Source organism: Equus quagga, chromosome 13, assembly GCF_021613505.1.
Source record: "Equus quagga isolate Etosha38 chromosome 13, UCLA_HA_Equagga_1.0, whole genome shotgun sequence".
NCBI classification, from domain to species: Eukaryota; Metazoa; Chordata; class Mammalia; order Perissodactyla; family Equidae; genus Equus; species Equus quagga.
Window position 1 is genome coordinate 85,047,084 of NC_060279.1, and position 19,051 is coordinate 85,066,134.

Consider the following 19,051-nt stretch of genomic DNA (forward strand, 5'->3'; position numbering starts at 1 on the left):
ACCCCCATCATCACCTTCACCATCATCATCGCCATCATCATCCTCACCTTCACCACCTGCAGCAGCAGCAGCACCACTCTAACCATCACCATCATCATATCATCATCACTGTCACCACCATCACCAACACCATTGTCACCATCATCATTATCATTACCACCACCGTCACTATTATTACTTTTCCCTCAGTAATGCAATAAGCGACTACCCCCCAGCCCTTTCTCACTAATCTGGGGCAAAATATTAGGGTGAGATAGGAGGAGTATTAACCTCTCCTTCTTCCTCCTTCCACTCATCTCATTCCTCCCATGGGAGGTCATATGTGGAGACCCCAGGTGGCAAAGTCCAGCCCTGCTCCACAAGGGTGGGAAGACCCCTGGGTTAGATTCCTAGAAACCGTAGTTTTAACCCCAATGGTGATTGCCTGGGTGGAGACTTCAAAGTGGCCAGGTCCCCTCCGAGAGTTTCTACTTCCCCACGTATCAGTGTGGCATCAGTGGGCTCCTGTGAGACTTAACATAGGTAGTGGCTGGAAAAATACTTTGTAAACTGTAAAGTGAATGGCAAGGGGCAGGGAATCCTTATATACATAGAAGTAATCTTTAGCCAGTTTGAGAGGTTCTTAAATAAATGTGAGGCATCCTTATGAAGATGGGGAGGGTCCCTATATAGATAAGCGAGGTTTCTCGGGTGGGCGGGGTCCTCATGCACATGTGAGGGGGTCCTTACAGGAATATGGAGCCGTCTGTACACATAGGAATGTTTGTGTATAGAAGCTATGCCCTTATACAGTTTTTTTTAAGTGGGAGAGGGCTTTTACCCATTGGAGGTGTCCTTTACAGGTGAGAGTATGCTTCCACGCAGAAGTGAGGATTTTTTATTGATGCACTGACCATCATTTGTAAAATGCTGTGCAAATCCTAGCGACCTTTACCTTTACGCAGACAGGAAGGTTCTTCTTAAAGATAAAGGGATCGTTATGCTGTAGGATGACATAGTGTGAACTGCCTTATAGGACAAGGCTATCGCTGTACAGCCGAGCGCTCTCCACGCCACCCACGGAGCAGCAGCGCGGTACCTGCGCGGGCCGCAGGTGGGAGCCGTCGCCGAAGGAGCCGAGCGCCCGGGCCGGACTCGCGGCGCCGCAGTCCCCCCCGCAGCCGCTAGGGGCAGCACAGTCCCCGCCCGGCCCGCGCCTCCCCCCAATCTCCGCCCCCCACCCCCTCCTCCCCCCGCTCCGCTCCCCCGAGCCCCGCCAGACCCCGCTCCGCCCGCGCCCCGCAACACTGCCGAGGCTCCCGCAGCCCCGGCGTCGGCCCCGCTGCGCCCTCCCCCGGGGGCCATGGGGGCGCCCCCGGGCTACCGACCCTCGGCTTGGGTGCATCTGCTCCACCAGCTGCCCCGCGCCGACTTCCAGCTCCGCCCGGTGCCCAGCGGTTTCGCGCCCCAAGAGCAAGAATACCAGCAGGTGGGAGCAGGCGCGGGGTCCTAGGGGCGGAGGCTGGGGGCCAGAGCTTCTGGGTCACGAAGGAGAGGAGGGCTGAGTGACAGATTCCTGTGCTCTTGGGGGTGGGGGCCGAGCCCAGACTTTGGGGTATCTGAGGGAGGAGGAGCTTGGGGCTCCCATATCTGGAGGTTCCCCTGGGACGGGCGCTGAGGGACCAGAGCCCCAGCTCCTTAATAAGGGAGGGCTAGGGGCCTGGAACCATGAGACCCAGAAGAGGTTAAGGACTGGAGCCCCTTGGATTCCAGGGTCTCTGAGAGCTGCCTGGGAAGCTAGCCTCCAGGGTCATCGGGGGATGGGTCCACCCTCCCTGTCCTAAAAGATGACCCCTCCCCTCATAGGATCAGGCAGTCCAGTTAAACACGTCCCAGTTAAGGCGGGACCCAGGAGAGAGAGAGGAGCTGATCATGGTGGAAAAGAAAAAGGCTGAGGATGCCCCGGTTGTGGGACGGGATTGAGACCCGAAGTGGGGAAGGGGGGTGAGGGCTTTTAGGGCCGGAGCTGAGAAAATGAGGGGGAGGTGTTGGAAGAGGAAGCTTCCAGCCTGTCCCAGGACTGAAGGGGTGGTCAGGACGCTGCAGGGCGGGAGGGTGGAGATGAGGTTCGGTTTGGGGAGCAGAGGATGACAGAAATGGGTCCAGAGGGTGGGGCCAGGGTGGGAACCTTACAGAAGCTGGGGTCCCTGGGGAAGGGGGCCCAGCCTGGGTCAGCTCCAACAGGGGCGAAAGAACTGTCCTCTGACCCAGTTTAATTCAAGTCCTTGACTTTGAGATTAATGAGGAGCAAGGCTCGGCTGAGCTGGGATCCAGGAGGGGGGGCTGGGAGTCCTGGTGAAGCCCCGAGATGGGTCCTGGGCTCTGTCTATAGGGTCTAGACCCCTGGGATCTGTCCTGGGTAGTGTCTGGGACAGGGGGCTGGGGACTGGAGAGCTTGGAAGGAGTGCAGGGGGGGTCCCAGAAAAGCGGAGAGGGGGATGTTTGTCCTATTCTGAGCTATTTGGGTCATGGCTGTGCCAGCATGAGCAGCTCCTCCCTGCAGACTCCACGCTGCTGCCTTCTCCCCACCAGACAGGGACCACCATCCCCTCGCCCACAGCCTCGGGGTGCACAATCACAACCTCCAACGCCGGTCACTCACGCCTCTTCACAGTCAAGGAGACCTGCCCACACGGATGCCCACACAGCCACACGCGGGGTCCTGGCCCCGGTCACCGCCAGAGGCACCGGGGAGGTTCACCACCCCCATCATCGACAGTCAGAGTGACAGCACTGGGACACGCGGACACAGAGTCTCACGCTCCAGGAGGGGACACTGCCCACCCCAGGGAGATCAGCCCTGTGGGCAGAGCTGGGGAAACAATCAGGGACGGGGTGAACCAAGTTGGGGACACACACACACATGCAGGCACACACACATATACACACAGACACTCACATATACACACAGACATATATACACACTCACATATGCACACATGCTCACACACTATACACACTCTCACCTATACATTCACAAATATACACACATTTTTGCACTCACTCAAGCATACACACCCTCACACACACCTATACACATATAGTCACTCACACACACATTCATATACTCACACATCACACATACACTCACTCACACACTTTCTCCCTCTCACACACCACCACCAGAGACCACTCACACACTCAAGGAATCGTGCCCAGAAACACACAAATGCTCACAGGTCACTCTCTCACACCTGCAAATGCAGTTGCCCCGCAGGGACCCACAGACACTCTGTCACACACACACACCCCCACTGTGAGGACAAAGGCAGAGACACTGTGGTTAACAGAGTTAGTGGTAACAGACTTAGTGATTCTGTGGCCATTGTTGTCCCTCCCATGCTGTGTGGCTCAAGGTAAACCCCTGCTCCGCTCTGGGCATCTGTGAAGAGGACAGGACTGCACAGCGTCCGCTGTGAGATTCTGCTGGTGGAGAGCACACACACAGACACAGGCTGTCACGGAGGCTGTCACGCCCCCCTCCCCATGAGTCCCTGGGTGACAGACTCACGCTGCAGTGGGTGTGCAGAGCTCAGCAGCAGGGGAGAGAGGGAGCTGCGAGTGGGGAGGGAAGAAGCCTGCCACCACCCCCCCAACCTCATACACATCGCCAGAACAGGCGCCCCCACCCGCCCCGGATCCTGCAGGGTTCCAGGATCCAGGTCCCAGCAGGTCCTTGGAGATGCACCATTCCGACTGCCTGGTTGCAGTGAGGAGGAAACTGCAGCTCAGAGAGGGGAAGGCCCCTGCCAAAGGCCACACAGTATTGGAGGGCAGGGCAGAACTGGAACCCAAGACTTGGGCCTCCCAGTTGGAAGCTCCCTCCAGTGACCCAGTCCCAAATCCTGGAGCCCCAGCTTCCAGTCTGGGGGGCTGGGGACCCCCATGTTTCCCCAAAAACCTGAATACCACAGATTGGAACTTGGCCCCAATCTAGTGAGGGATGCCCTCCACCTGCACTGAGATCCAGGATCCAGAACCTCCAGCCATGCAGGGAGGGAGGGCCGAGCCCCTCTGAGGGCTGACGTCACCCCCTCCCCAGGCCTTGTTGCTGGTGGCGGCCTTGGCGGGCCTGGGCTTGGGCCTGAGCCTCATCTTCATTGCTGTCTACCTCATCCGCTTCTGCTGCTGCCGGCCCCCAGAGGCCCCCGGGACCAAGAGCCCCCCGCCCGGGGGAGGCTGTGTCACCTGGAGCTGCATTGCTGCCCTTCTCGTCGGCTGGTAATGGGGCCCCAGGGTGGGTGGGGAGTGGGGATGGGGCTCCCCGAGCTCTCTGTCGAGCCTCTTGGTATTGTCCTAGAATCCCGCCACAGTCTCACAGCAGGGAGAATTGCTCCTATTTGATGGATGGAAAAACTGAAGTTCAAGAGAAGTGATTTTCCAAGGGCAGCCAGCCTGGCAGAGTGGGGTTAGGGTCATGAGCTGGGTGGTCAGACGCCCAGGGTTTGGTCGCTCTGCCATTGACTAGCTGTGCAACCCAGGGGAGGGAGATCATCTCTTGGAGCCTCAGTTTCCCCATCTCTGCAATGGACATTATGGTAACACCCACCTCCTAGTCACGGTGAGATTAAATGAGAGAATGTACGGTGCCTGGGTCACTGTTGCCCCAGATTGATGTAAACTAGTGATATTGTTCATTATCTCATTCATTCATTCATTCGGCAACTATTTCTTAAGTACCTACCATGCTGCCGGAGATACTGACCAAGCAGGACAAGGTCCCTGCCCTCCCTGACTTCTAGTCAGGGAGACAGACAAGAAATGAATATTCACAATCCAAGAACACCTCCTTGCCCAGACCTCGGCTGGTGCAACTCCTCCCCTCAGTAGCCCTGCTGGATTCACGGTTGTCACACCCACTTTTGAAAGAGGAAGGCTCAGGGAGCAGGGGAAGGCAACTTTTCAAGGCCATGCCACCCAAGTGGCAGAGTGGAAATGCAGACCCGCAGACCCCTGGGAGCCGAGGGGCCCTCTGCGGTGACACCCCAGGGAGGGAGGAAGAGGGCACCAAGGAAACACCATTTACCCAGAGCCAGCTCTGAGCACAGCCCCTCCCCGCAGGGCCACCCCTGCCAGGGCATGGACAGCTGTCCTATTCCACAGATTAGGGCACCCAGGAACCTGTCCCTGACCCCAGGGGAGTAGCTAGGAAGCCCGGTACTCCCCCAGCCCCTAGGCTGGGTTCTGCCACCTCCCTCACTGCAGGGAGCAGCAGTGTGTGTGTTTGGGGGTGTATGTGGGGGAGGGGGCTGGGTGTCCTATATCCAAGATGCTTCCTCTGCAGGCTCTCCTGAGTGAGGGTGGACGGGGGAGGTGGACAAAGGCCCCGTGGGGGAGAGACACACAGCCGCCCCTGAGGCCTGGGAACAACGGCAGCTTTGTGGGACTGTGAACAATGCGCGGGGGCGCTGGAGCTGGGCGTCGGATCCCAGGGCTGGGGGGTGGGGGCCTGCGTTGACCAGGGCTGGGAATTGTGAGGGTGTCTGGCTCCCTCCGCCCCTGTCCAGCCCTGGCCCCTCCACCAGGGGACACACGGGGGGGCTGGGGGATGGAGCTGTATTCAGGCCCCACAATGGAGCTCTGTGTGTTGGCCGAGGAGGGGTGGGCAGGGGTGCCAACTCCTGGCCGATTTCCCTTGCTGCCCTCCAAGCTAGCCAGACGCTTGTGTCCCTGGGGGTAGGGAAGGCGGGGGGCTCCAGGCTCCGGGGTCCCCCAGGAGATGTTGGCTGGGGGCCTGTACTCCTAGGAACCCCCAGGAGGTGGGGGAGGGACGGCTGGACCCTAAAGGGACAGGTGCTGAGGACTCTGGATACTTGGGGAAAGGATGGAGGGAATGGGTGTCTGGCTGGCAGTCATTGGTTGGGGATCATCTCATCCTGGGGCTGAGGCGACAGGGGTTGTGACAGGGGTTCAGCTCTGGTGAAGTGTGAGTTAAATCTGGGGGGCCCCCTCTCCTCCTCTACTCCACCCACCATTAGCATCACAATGACGTCCCTGGCCGGGGGAGTGAGGCCTTCCCGTTACCTTGGCAACTGGTGGGGGCCAGGCTGGAGACGTTCCTTTCCCACGACTGCCTGGACCAATGGGGTGGGGGAGGAGACAGGATTGGGTGTGTGAGGAGGTGGGGGGTGGTGGCCTCCAGGGTCCTGGGACCAGTTGTGATTTCTCGTCCCTCCTCACAGTGCCGGCATTGGCATCGGTTTCTATGGCAACAGCGAGACCAGTGATGGGGTGTCCCAGCTCAGCTCAGCGCTGCTGCATGCCAACCACACGCTCAGCGCCATTGACCACCTGGTGAGGGGTGGGCACTGGCCAGACCCCAGACCTACAGGCAGACTGGTTCCCTGCATGGGAACAGAGGGCCCCCTCCCAAAGAAATGGGATCCAAACCCAGAGCCAAGACCCCACCCCTGAAACTTAGGACCCCAGACTCAGAATTTTAGGGTTGGATTTGCAGATCTCGGACTATACACACAACCCCCAACCCTGACTGCAGATCAGGACCTCACACATGGCACCCTCAGAACCTTAACGCACATCTGGAACTCAGGGTTCAGACCCCGACCCCAAACTCACACCCAGTCCCGGCTCTGGGCTTCAACTCATAGCCCAAATCAGACAGAGACCACACACCAGGCACCCCAGCCCCTGCCCTGTGTCAGTTCCAGGACCACTGATCTGATCGTTGGTCCAACTGCAAGCTCTGGGACCTCAGCGCTGAGACCCGGGGCCCCAGTGAAAGGCCTCACTCCTATCCCCAGCCCCAGGTTTCCAGACTCAGGGCTGAGACCCAGCCTGGCTTTCGATCTTAGATTTCATGTCCAGTTGCAGACCCTGGACCACAGAACCCAGACTTGAGACCCCAGACTCAAGAAGGCAGGTACCAATGCCAGATCTAGGACCCCCAATTTAATCCAGGTTCTGGGAAGAGAATCGTCACCTGAGGCTCAAGCCACTGACAGCCCAGAGCTCCTGATGGAGGCCACAGAACTCCACAGACCACAGAACCCGCTCCTTCCCCTCCTCAAGCCTTAGATGCCCCTGCGCCAAGCTCTCAGACACTGGCCCCTGCTCAATCCTACTTCACCCCCACAACCCTGTCCCCCAATCCCGGGCTACCCCAAGAATGCCGTCCCCTGACCCAAGACCCCTGTGCCCAGGTGTTGGAGATGGTGGAGAGGCTGGGCGAGGCCGTGAGGACAGAGCTGACCACTCTGGAGGAGGTGCTCACACAGCGCACAGAGCTGGTGGCTGCCACCCGGGGGGCTCGGCGGCAGGTGGAGGCCGTGGCCCAGCAGCTACAGGGGCTGGCATTCTGGCGGGACGTGCCCTTGAGCCCCCTGCAAGTGGCCGAAGATGTGTCCTTTGTGGAGGAGTACAGGTGAGTGACCGCCCTGTGTGGAGGGGGTTCCATCCTGGGTGACTGCCCCAGGGGACAGTGGGCAATGTCTTAGGACGTGTTTGGTTGTCACAACTGGGGGAGGGGGGGCTTCTGGCATCTGGTGGGTGGAGACCAGGGATGCTGCTGAGCATCCTACAGTGCACAGGATGGCCCACAGCAAAACATCATCCATCCCAAAGCGTCAGCGATGATGAAGTTAAGAAATGGTGCTGTGGAGAGACAGACCACGTGATCCTGTGCCCCCTCAGGGCCGAGTCTTCATCTGCTCACCCACTCCCTCAATTTATCCAGCCCCCCACTCACTCACCCACTCACCCATTCATTCACTCCTTGACTCATCCATTCATCAATTCAGTCTTGCACCCACTCACTCCTGTACTAGCCCGTTAACTAGTTCACTTCCTCAGTCATCCATCTGACACATGTAGTCCTTCAATGAATATTTGTTTCTCACTTTCTGGTGAGAGAGATGGCACAGCCAAGTGGAAACGTAAGCTCTAATGCCAGGCGGCCACTCCCTAACCACGTGACCTTAAACAGGTTACTTTCCAGCCCTGTGCCTCAGTTTCCCCATCTGTAAAATGGGAATAATGGGTAGGGCTCCCCTCATTGTATTATTGCATTTTTGAGGGTCAGCATTGGTTAAGTGCGTACAATGGTGACTAGCGCGCAGTACAGGTGTTTGTAAAATGAGGGTTTTTTTTTTAAAGATTGGCACCTGAGTTAACAACTGTTGCCAATCTTCTTTTCTTTTTTTTTCTGCTTTTTTCTCCCCAAATTTCCCCAGCACATAGTGGTATATTTTTAGTTGTGGGTCCTTCTAGTTGCGGCATGTGGGACGCCACCTCAAGGTGGCCTGATGAGTGGTGCCATGTCTGTGCCCAGGACCCAAACCAGCGAAACCCTGGGCCGCCAAAGCAGAGCGCACAAACTTAACCACTTGCCACGGGGCCGGCCCCCGTTTTTTTTTTTTTTTTTTTTTTTTTAATGACGGTTTTGATGAGATAGAACAATGAACAAGACAGACAGTGATTCCTGTCCGTCCTGCAGTAGAGGGATCAATAAGAAACAAGCACACAAGTAAAACATGTCTGTGAGGTGTGGCTGGTAAGAGGTTTGGAGAAAGTTAAGTAAGAGAGGTGGGTGGAGCCTGGCGGTTTGAATGGGAGTGGGTCCAGGAAGGCCACACTGAGAAGGTGACATCTGAAGGAGGGGAGGAAGAGAGTCATGCAGACATCTGGAGCAGCCACCCTTCCCAACAGTCCTTGTCGCTTTGTCCACTAGAAGTTATTTCTCTTGTTCATCCCATGCCCGAGGGCCCCACTCAGGCATGGGGGCAGAGGTGGGAAAGACTGGGTCTTGGATTCTGTGCTCCAGGGGGAGGCAGACCCGGGCTGAAGCAGTCCAAGATGAGGACACCGCCTGGGGTATAAGATAGGCCTGGGTCCCAGTGAGTCCAGGTTCTGCATTGTGGCCAAGCCCAGGGGCCACACAGCTGGGCCTCAGTCCCTCCCAGTAGGGCTGGGGGTAGTGTGCAGACGACGACACCAGGGTTAGGTGACCCACGATCAACAGGAAATAGCTTCTGGATGCACCAATGTGAGAGCACCTGGCACTGGGAGTCCCTCCAGGAACGTGGCCAGTTTTCTGGAAGGAAATTGGGACCCCTGGAGGGAGAGCTTTGCTGGAGGTCAGGGCACCTTACAGCAGGAGTTCATGGTGGCTTAGGGCAGAAGGGGCCGCCTGCCCCTGATGGAAGTGGGAGTGGACTGGCAGTGGGGACAAGGAGAGCACAGGCCTGGGGGTCACCCGGAGCCACCTGACCCAGCTTCTCCTTCCCTAGGAGAGTCTGACCCTCCAGCCGCACAGGAAAGGAGGACAGAGTGAGCCCCGTGGGGTCCAAGCAGAGGCTGCCGTGGAGGGGGTGCCACACTGGCCCCCTGGCCTCTGCACGGCTATGTGGGGACCCTGGAATGATGCTTCTGATGGGCACTTACCACAGGCCGGGCACCGTACTGTGGCCTCTCGGGCAGTCTCTCTCCTGTCGGAGTGAATTACTCATGAACACTGAATGATTAAATAACAAAGTTCCCTTAATTACGTTCAACTAATATTTAGGTGATTTATGTGTTCTCATTCATTAGCCTCACGGCAACCTTTGGGGGTGGCTGCTGTTGTTTTCCCCATGTTATAGGTGGAGAAACCCAGGCATGGGAGACAAAGTTACTGAGACAAAGCTACACGCTGCCAGGAAGTGGTGGGGCTGGCACTGAGACCCAGGCAGTCTCTGCCTGCAGACACCACATCCTTAGGTTGTGCAATAGGATGCTTGGTGCATGCGGTGCACGCCTGGGAATGATTCGCTGCACTCTCCAGGGTTGGGTATGGGGCTGGGGCTCCCAGAAGCCAGATCACACGTGCACGGTCACTGGGCTCCTGCGTGGTCCAGTCAGGGCATGGTCCCAGCTGCTCTGGAGTACCTGGGACCTGTGCTCTAAGTGGCTACATTGCCCGCCTCCTGGTACATCCAGTTCACAGATGAGCTGGGCACAGGACAGGGAGGTCACAGGGCCAGGCAGAGCCGAGAGTGAAGTGGGGTAGCCTTCGCCTTCTGCCAGAGTCCTGGTCCGGGAGCCTGCGTGCCCGCAGACTGGATTTGCTGCTTCAGCCACACCCCTGTCCTCCCTCCACCCCCAGGTGGCTGGCCTACATCCTCCTGCTGCTCCTGGAGCTCCTGGTCTGCCTTTTCACCCTCCTGGGCCTGGCGAAGCAGAGCAAGTGGCTGGTGGTCGTGTAAGTCTGTGCCATCCTGCAGGACCTCGTTCCATCCTGCAGTGCTCGGACGAGAGGGACCATGGTCCTTTCCAGGCTCACACTGGTTTATTCCCTTGTCCCATGGACCTCCGTGGAATTCCCAGGCTGGGCCAGGCACAGAGAGAGGAATCAGACGCGGAGCATGCAGGAGGGGCAGGAGCAGACTTGCAAACAGGCTGCCCTGCAGTGGGAGGGAAGTGTGCCAAAATCCTAGAAAAGCAACAGTGATGATGCTTGCGCTGAGGATGGGAGTGATCCCTCACACTCCTGCAGGCAGACTCCTTCTGTTGCCACAACCCCGTAAGGGAGGTGCCCATCAGGTCTTGCAGATGACTGACCCGAGGCAGAAGGTGACCACCTCAGAGGCTGCATGGCCTTTCCGTGGTGTGGGAGAACTGCAGGACCACACTCTTATTTAATGGCTTGTTCCAAGTGTCTGAGCTCTTCTGGAACCCTCACACCCACCCTGAGGAGGCACTTTTGTCCTTCCATTTAACAGAGGAGGGACTGCTGCTCAGAGAGGTTGGGGCACTCCCCCAAGGCTGCAGAGCCAGGAAGTGCTGGAGCTGGGATTCGATCCAAGCCAGCCTGTGCCATTTGGAGTAGCCCTTGCTTCCTCCCCGCCCCTGGGGGTTTCAGCTGGTGCCCACCCCCATCCTCACACTCCCTGGGGGTGAGGGGCCCTGCGGCTTGGAGACGGTAAAACAGGGCTGGCCAGCTGGGCAGGTGCCCTTCTTGCTTGCTGACCTCCCTCCAGTGCTGACGTCCCTCAGACCCCACTCCCAGAGAAGAACCGGGAGGCGATTTCAGCCCTGGAGCCGTCTCCACCTCTGGGCAGAGCTGGTGGCTGACCAAGCTATGGGGCAACCTGGGAGCGTGCTTAGGAATTACTGGGCTCCTGTGGAAGTCAAAGCTAGGAAATGGGGCTCACAGGTGGGCAGTAACCACCGCCCCACCCCAGGCTTCCAAAGTAAGGTGGGGGCAGGGCTGATATCCTGTCAGCTCAGGGCCCTCTCACCGCCTCCTCCACCTGCTGGGCAGGGACCAGATGTCCACTTTGACGTCAACAACCACAGGTCCACACACTCCCCCCAACCCCCAACTTTTCTGCCCCTAATTCTGATCCTCCAGGCTCCAGAGGTTGGGGGTGGGGCTGTGATGGGATTTGGGATAGGGGAAGGGAAGAGGAGAGATGGGTGATTAAGAACCCCAGCACCCCAAGTCCAATCCCCCTCCCCCACCATAGGATGACAGTGATGAGTCTCCTGGTTCTTATCCTGAGCTGGGGCTCCATGGGCCTGGAGGCAGCTACAGCCGTGGTGAGTGCTGTGGGCTGGGCCCCTGGGCTCTGGGACTCAGAAGGGCTGGAGGCCCCAACTCCTGGATCCTGGGGTGAGGTGGGGTCCAATGCCTTAGGTCCTGAGAGGAAAGACTTGGTGCCAGGATCACAGATTCTTGGGTTTGGGGCTAGTTTTCTAGATCCTGAGGGGCTGGAAGCTGGCATCCTGGACATTTGAGTTCTAAAGGAGGAGGGGCTGGGGGCCTGGATTCTTGGGTCTGAGGGAGGAGCGGCTGGGGGCCTGGACTCCTGGGTCTGAGGGAGGAGGGGCTGGGGGCCTGGATTCCAGGATCTGAGGGAGGAGAGGCTGGGGACCTGGGCTCCAGGGGCTGAGGGAGGAGGGCTGGGGGCCTGGACTGGGGCACTGGGGAGAGCCGGGCACTGGGGAGAGCCAGGCACTGGGTCCTGTGGGATTGTGGAACTGGGACAGTTTCTGGTCTGAGCTCCTATTCCTGCTGCCTCTCAGGGCCTCAGTGATTTCTGCTCCAGTCCGGACACCTATGTGCTGAACCTGACTCAGGAGGAGACTGGGCTGGGCTCAGGTGACCCGATTGACACAGTGCAGGCCCTGGATCCTCAGGCCTCTGTGCCCATTCCTGCCTGGGGTGGGGTGGGGGTCTCCAGCTGTCAACCAGGCCTGGCCCAGTGGCCCTGGAAGCTCTCAGTACCTCCCGTGGTGGGCTGGAAAAGAGGAAGGGATAACCATGCTGGAGTCAGGAGATGGGGGTCCAGAGAGGGGGTGCCAGGCCTGAGGGATGGGAGGATTTGGCCACTTGGAGAAAATGGGGGGAGCACAAGTTAGTCAGTGGGAGGATGGCAGAAGCAGGGCTTCCCAGGGATGGTGAAGACCAGGTGTTCTCTTGCTGTGGCTGGTCTCAGAATGCCAGGCCATTCGGACCCCAGGAGGGTCCTGAGCTGGGGAGGGTCCCTGGGCCTGAGGGTAGAAACGCAGGGCCCTGCCCCCTCGCACTTTACCCTAGGGAGGCCCCGCGGCCCAGCTCATGGCCTCCCCACTCTTCCCCTCCTGCTTCAGACATCCTGAGCTATTATTTCCTCTGCAACCAGGCCGTCTCCAACCCCTTCCAACAGGTTAGGGCTGCGGGCAGGGGAACTGGGTGGAGGAGGGCGGACGGAGCTGGGGCCTGGACTTAAGGGTTTTGGGGGAGGATGCAGAAGCTGGGGGGCCCAGTCCTGGTCCTGAGAGGGGAGAGCGGGCTGGGAGTGTCGACCACTGGGTCCTCCCCCCTCTCTCTTCCTGCAGAGGCTGACTCTGTCCCAGCGAGCTCTGGCCAACATCCACTCCCAGCTGCAGGGCCTGGAGCGAGAAGCTGTTCCCCAATTCCCTTCTGCGCAGGTCGGCGGCCCAGCGCTCCCCCTACACCCGGACTCAAAGAAGGAGGGCGGGCGGGCGGGGCAGGACCCGGGCCTCTGGGGCGTGGGCGGGGCCTGCGTGAAGGGGCGGGGCCTGCAGGCTGGGGGCGGGGCCTGCAGAGATGGGCGGAGCCCAGGCGTCAGACAGCCCTGAGGAGCAGGTAGGATAACACCCTCTCTCCCACCGCAGAAGCCTCTGCTGTCCTTGGAGGAGACGATGAATGTGACAGAGGGAAACTTCCACCAGTTAGTGGCACTGCTGCATTGTCGCGGCCTGCACAAGGTGACCCCTGTTTCCCTCCCCAAATTCTTTTCCCATGGGGAGCTGCTGCCTGGACCCACAGAACAGCCTCATTCCTCTCTTCAGACACCCCCCCCGTCCCCGCCGCCAGTCTTTCTCCCATTGTCTCTATCCACTGATCTGTCCATTATTTATCTATCAAATATCTATTCTCTACCTGTTACCTACCTACCCATCCATCATCTATATTCCTTCCTTCTTTCCTCCCTCTTTCTCCCCCCACCCCTCACTCCTCCCTCTCCCTCCAGTCCTCCCACCATTTCCTGCCCTCTCCTCCTCCTCCCCCCCTTCTCCCTCCATCCTCCCCACCTCCTAGAGGCTTTGCAGCCTAGTGAATTCTGCAGCAAGACTGGCGGAGTTCCATTCCTAGCTCTTGTCCTCAGGCAAGTGACTAACTTTTCTCTGCCTCAGTTTCCTCACTTATGAAACCGGAGTACAGGGGCAAACACCTATAAAGGTCTCGGGTAGTGTGTGCTATCAGTGATCTGAGGCAGGGGTTGGCAGGGCACCCAAGAGGAAGAGAGCCTGTGGTCCTATAGACTCACGGGTCCTGGCTCTGCCGCGGGCTGTGGGGCGACCGGCCGATGGACAGCTCTGAGTCTCGGTTTCCTCACCTGGGAAATGAGGAAGAAGAGGTTGTGAGGGTTGAGAAGAAAGTCGCCAGCATCCTGTTGTGAGAGCCGACATGCACAGGGCTTCACTGTGTACGGGGCTCGGTGGTGTTTACAGGTGGGAACCCACAGAGCTCTCATTCCTGATGCTCTCAGGAGGGAGGGGCTGCTATCACCCCGTCTAGCAGACTTGGAAGATGAGGTGCAGAGGGCTCGGTCACCCAAGGTCACACAGCTGGCCTGAGCACACCACAGGGACAGGGACCTCACACAGGGTGGTTACACCTCTCCCTCCGAGCCCCACAGCCAGGCAGTGGCCCAGTCTCAGCCCTTCTGCCTCCTGGATGTCTTCATCCATGCCCCCCAGGGCCCCTGGGAGCGGGGCACGTGCCTCCTCCCCTCTTCTGATCTGTACCCCCGTGGACTCTCCGATAGGGCTGCTGGATTCACAAACAACAAATTCCTCTTTAAGTATGTCCTATGCCAAAGTGAGGAGATACTCGTGCTAATTTTTTGTTGTTGTTAGGCATCTGCAACTCAAATCTAATGGGCGTCCTGTGTTCGATCTGGCGACCCCACCCAGAGGGATCCATCTGTCCCACAGCAGGGATCTGAGGGGGTCCTTGCCCTATTCAGATCCCTCCCACAGCTCCCGCTGCCCCCAAAGCTTCTGAAGCTGGCAGTCTAGCAAGGGGATGGGGGGGAGCCTGAATCAGCACCCAGAATTGCTGGACACCTGAGCTGAGAAAGGCTGGGGCATCTCTAAGACAACCCTGCTCTTTTATTCAGGGGTAAACTGGGGCCTACGAATTTCTCTATGGTCCAGGCAGATGTGGGGCTGCATTACAGTTCCCAAGCTTCATTGTGAAGGGAGGGAAGGAAGCCAGGAAGGAGGGTGAGTCAGAGTCTCCACCCTCCACTGATGCACCATGTGACCCTGAGCCCTGGATGCCCCTGTTTGGACCTTGGGGTCCCCACATGTTAAAATCAGGATGGGGGACATCAGGAATGAGGTGGCAGGAAGGTGGGTTCTGAAGCCCAACAGCCCTGGCTCCCAACCCAGCTCTGCCCCTTCCAGGCTGTGTGACTCTGGGCAAGTGGCTTGCCCTCTCTGGGCCTTGACTTTACACCACGGTAAAAGGCAGCAGTGTGAGGGGGAGATGGGACAATGTATATGTGCCTGATACAGTAAAAAAGGAACAGCCCATTGCCCTGACAGGCCCGTTCCTGGACTTCACTGGCTCAGGACCGGGCATTCCCACCCCACATCTGGGGGCTCCAGCCAGAAACCTAGGCATATCCTTTTTGCTCTCTGTCCTTACCTCCCACAACCATTCCGCCAGCAAGTTCTCTTGGCCTTTCCTCTAAAACCCACTTGCACTCTGAGCACAGCTGACACCACCACCTCTGCTACCCTGGCCGCCACCCTCGCCTCCTGCCCATGGCCACAGAGCCTTTGTCCTGTCCCCCTGCTTGCCGGGCCCCATCTGTCCTCCCTGCAACAGCCAACAGCAGGTGAGCTTTTTAGACACAATCCGATCAAGTTCTTCCGCTTAAAACCGTCCGCTGATTCCCCTGCACGCGGATTAGAGTCCCGGCTCCTCCCCTGACCTACAAGGGCCTGTGTGGTCGGCCCTGGCTGGTCCAGGCCTCAGCCTGGGGCACCCTCCTCCCGACTCAGGCCACAGCAGCCCTCAAACAGCTCCCGGAGTCCCTCCTGGGGGCGCCATCTCTGCTGCGGGGGGCCCAGGACCGCCTTCTCATCCTCCTCTCTCATCAGCTCGCGTTCCTCTGAAATGACCTTCGGGGGCCTGGCTCCTGAAGCATCCTCAAAGCAACTTGGAGCCACGCCTGGCGGAGCAGGCCCCTGGCCAATCCTCCCTGAATGAATTACTGCTGGGCACTCCGTAAATTCTGGTTCTGCTGATTTCCAGGGACGGCAGTAATGAGAGCCAGCATTACTGAGTCTGCATTACGTGCAAAGTATAATTCTAAGCCGGTGGTTCTTCTAAGGGTTATTCTAAGTGTTGTCCTAAGCCAGGGATCTTGCCCCCAGGGGACATTTGGCAATGTGTGGAGACATGTTTGATGGTCACACTGCTGGTGGGGCTGCTACTAGCATCTAGTGGGTGGAGCCCAGGGGTGCTGCTCAGCATCCTGCCGTGCACAGGACGGCCCCCACAAGGGAGAAGGAACTGGCTTAGGACGTCAGGAGTGTCTAGGTTGAGAAGCCCTGCACGAGACCAAGGCCCAGCTGGTGCGGTGGCTGGGAATGGGGTAGAGGGGATGAGAGGAGGCCCACATGTGGGTTCATACCTGTGGGTGTGACAATGACAGTGACCACAACACCTACCCTGCACTCAGCACTACCTCTGTGCCACGCCCTGTGTTGAACACATATGACAAGGGAGGAAGCTGAGGCACAGAGATGCTGAGTGACTTGTCCAGCATGCACAGCCAGGTGGAGGGTCTGAGTCATGCACACAGTGTGTGTGTGTGGGGGGGGGGGGCAGAAAGAGCAGTGCCCGCTGATGCCCTCTCCCCACTCCCATCCCAGGATTATGGTGCCGCCCTGCGGGGCCTGTGTGAAGATGCCCTGGAAGGCCTGCTCTTCCTGCTGCTCTTCTCCCTCCTGTCTGCTGGGGCCCTCGCCACTGCCCTCTGCAGCCTGCCCCGTGCCTGGGCCCTCTTCCCACCCAGGTCAGGAGGGGAGAGAGGGCAGGGTCCTGGGGGAGGGGACAGGGGGAGGATCCTCAGGCCACTGTTCGTGGGGGGGAGGCAGTCTCCTGATGGATCCGCCTTCCTATTTCTCTGCCACTCCCCCCATCACACCCCAGTGACGACTATGATGACACAGACGATGATGACCCTTTCAACCCTCAGGTACTGGACTCCTGGGTCTGAGGGAGGCGGGGCTGGTGCCCTGGACTCCTGGGTCTGAGGGAGGAGGGGCTGAGGGTCCAGACTCCCAGGTCTGAGGGAGGAGGGGCTGGGGGCCCGGACTCCCGGGTTTGAGGGAGGAGGGGCTGGGGTCCGGACTCTTGGGTGTGAGGGAGGAGGGGCTGGAGGCCTGGACCCTTGGGTCTGAGGGAGGAGGGGCTGGGAGCCCACCCTACAAAGCCAGATTCCCTCTTGATGGTCATGCCCTCCTCTCACCCGAATCTCCCCAGCAGGAATCCAAGCGCTTCGTGCAGTGGCAGTCCTCTATCTGAGCCCCTGCTCCGTGCCAGACTGGAGCCTGCCTCGCGTCGCTGGTGAGCTTCCAGAGTGACACCCCAGCTCCCAAGGCCGGCCTGTGCCCTCCTCTCCCTCACTCTGGGCACTGTGGGGGCCCTCCCGCCTGCATCTGGTGCCCTGTCTCTGCAGTTCCTTCCCTGACTGCTGGAGAAGACCCCACTAACCCAGCCCCACTGGGCTCCCACCACTAACGACACCCCTGGCCACGGACACCCCAAACAGGACGTCCCCCTCTATGTGTCCTATCCCCTGGGAGTAAGCTGAGGGTGCAGCCAGGGCCCAGGGCTGGCGGGGAGGGGCAGCCAGCCAGCCATGCAAGCCCCCATCCTTATCCTTGGCCACCGGGCCCATCCTTGAAGGGACAGGAGTGCCCCTGCCATGCCCCACTGGGCCTAGGGCCCTTGGTCTCGACTTGTGGCACTAACTTGGGAATGGGTGGGTTTGAAATAAAAGGGAAGACTTTATTTTACAAGGAGCTGGGTCCTTCTTATTTCTCCCCTCCTGGATCTGGCCTCCTGGTTGGGGCGGGGGACTTCCTTCACCTTAGCCTCCTGGCTGCCAGGCATTTCTGCTCCTGTCCAGGGTCTGCAGCAGTTCCAAAGGCATTATTCTTTAAAAAAGAAACAAAAAAGCTTTTTTCCAAGATTCTAAAAGCAGTACCCGTGTCCTGACACAGGAAGAGGCAGGCGTCCCTGGAACAGGATAGGCAGACCAGTGATAGCTCTCAGTGTGTGCAGATGACAGAAGACAGGTTTCAAGTCAGGGTGAGAAGGACCCTTTAGTTTCGAAGCACTGCTGACATCACTGGCTCACTGTCTGGAAGACAAAATCCTACATACGAGATGGGTGAGAAATCTAAGTGTAGACAACAAAGGGACGGAAGTATTTCAAGAGAAAGTCGGAGAATTTTGTATATTGTATATCTTGGTTGGAAGTGGAGGATTTAAGCAAGATAACCTAAAGCTGGAAACAAAAAGGTAAATTGTTTGACAAATTGTGGAATGAAAAAATGCCGTCACTGGGGCCTGACCAGTGGCGCAGTGGCAGGTTTGTGCATTCTGCTTCAGCGGCCCAGGGCTCACCAGTTTGGATCACAGATGTGGACCTATGCACCCCTTATCAGGCCATGCTGTGGCGGGCGTCCTGCATATAAAGTAGAGGAAGGTGGGCATGGATGTTAGCTCAGGGCCAATCTTCCTCAGCAAAAAGAGGAGGATTGGCGGCAGATGTTAGCTCAGGGCCAATCTTCCCCCTCCCAAAAAAAAAATGCTGTCAAGTCAAGAGGCAGATTGATAGCATGGGGAAAACTGTGCTTTTTCTTTTAACACATATGGCAAAGAAATATATAATTCTTAGTACATAAATATAATCTACAAAACTTCCACAAACTAAGAAAAAGGCAACCCAACTTAATAAGCAATGAAGATGAACATTTGATGAAGTGAAAATCCCATCACTAATGAAGAGATAAAAAGACATTCAAACCCTAATAATTGGGAAGTGCAATTTGAAACAACCACCAACTTTTTTTTTCCACCACCCAGTTATCATGAGATGACAAGAGTGCTAATGTTCTGGGCTGGCAAGGATGTGGGACCCAGGCACCCAAGCGCGCTGCTCCCGAGGCTATGATCTGCAGTCCTATGAAAAAAATAATCTGCTCCCATGTGATAACATCAAACTATACAGACCCTGTGAGCTGGTAGTCCTACTTTTGGGAGCCAATTCATGGACGTAAAGCAGAGGCATGTGAGGACGTGTGTTAAGGGCTGTTTGCATCACCGTACTTCGATTGGCTCAACTCTGGAAACTAAAGTCCGCAGGGAGCAGACGTGTCCAATAAATCACCCCCCTGCAGGGCTCTCTGGAACACGACAGCTCTTGGCTGGTTGTAGGATTCTAGGGAAAGCCTGAGAGAGGAGGATTGGAGGTGGGTG

At 58.0% G+C, this 19,051-nt stretch overlaps 1 protein-coding gene across 3 annotated transcripts; it reads left to right on the forward strand.

Annotated features, from left to right (window-relative positions):
• Positions 1–1,342: 1,342 nt before the first annotated feature.
• TTYH1 (tweety family member 1) lies at positions 1,343–17,272 on the forward strand. Of its 3 annotated transcripts, none has more exons than XM_046681007.1 (13): positions 1,343–1,468; positions 4,082–4,260; positions 6,222–6,333; positions 7,200–7,420; positions 10,139–10,234; positions 11,502–11,574; positions 12,061–12,136; positions 12,628–12,683; positions 12,856–12,948; positions 13,156–13,248; positions 16,435–16,577; positions 16,715–16,760; positions 17,048–17,232. In XM_046681007.1, exons 1-13 carry the CDS (start codon positions 1,343–1,345, stop codon positions 17,087–17,089), a joined length of 1,356 nt encoding a protein of 451 aa, XP_046536963.1. In that variant the 3' UTR covers positions 17,090–17,232. The 3 variants fall into 3 exon arrangements, with proteins under 3 accessions (XP_046536963.1, XP_046536964.1, XP_046536965.1); XM_046681008.1 differs by having other exon boundaries at positions 17,051–17,232; XM_046681009.1 differs by lacking the exon at positions 16,715–16,760 and having other exon boundaries at positions 17,051–17,272.
• Positions 17,273–19,051: the final 1,779 nt, after the last annotated feature.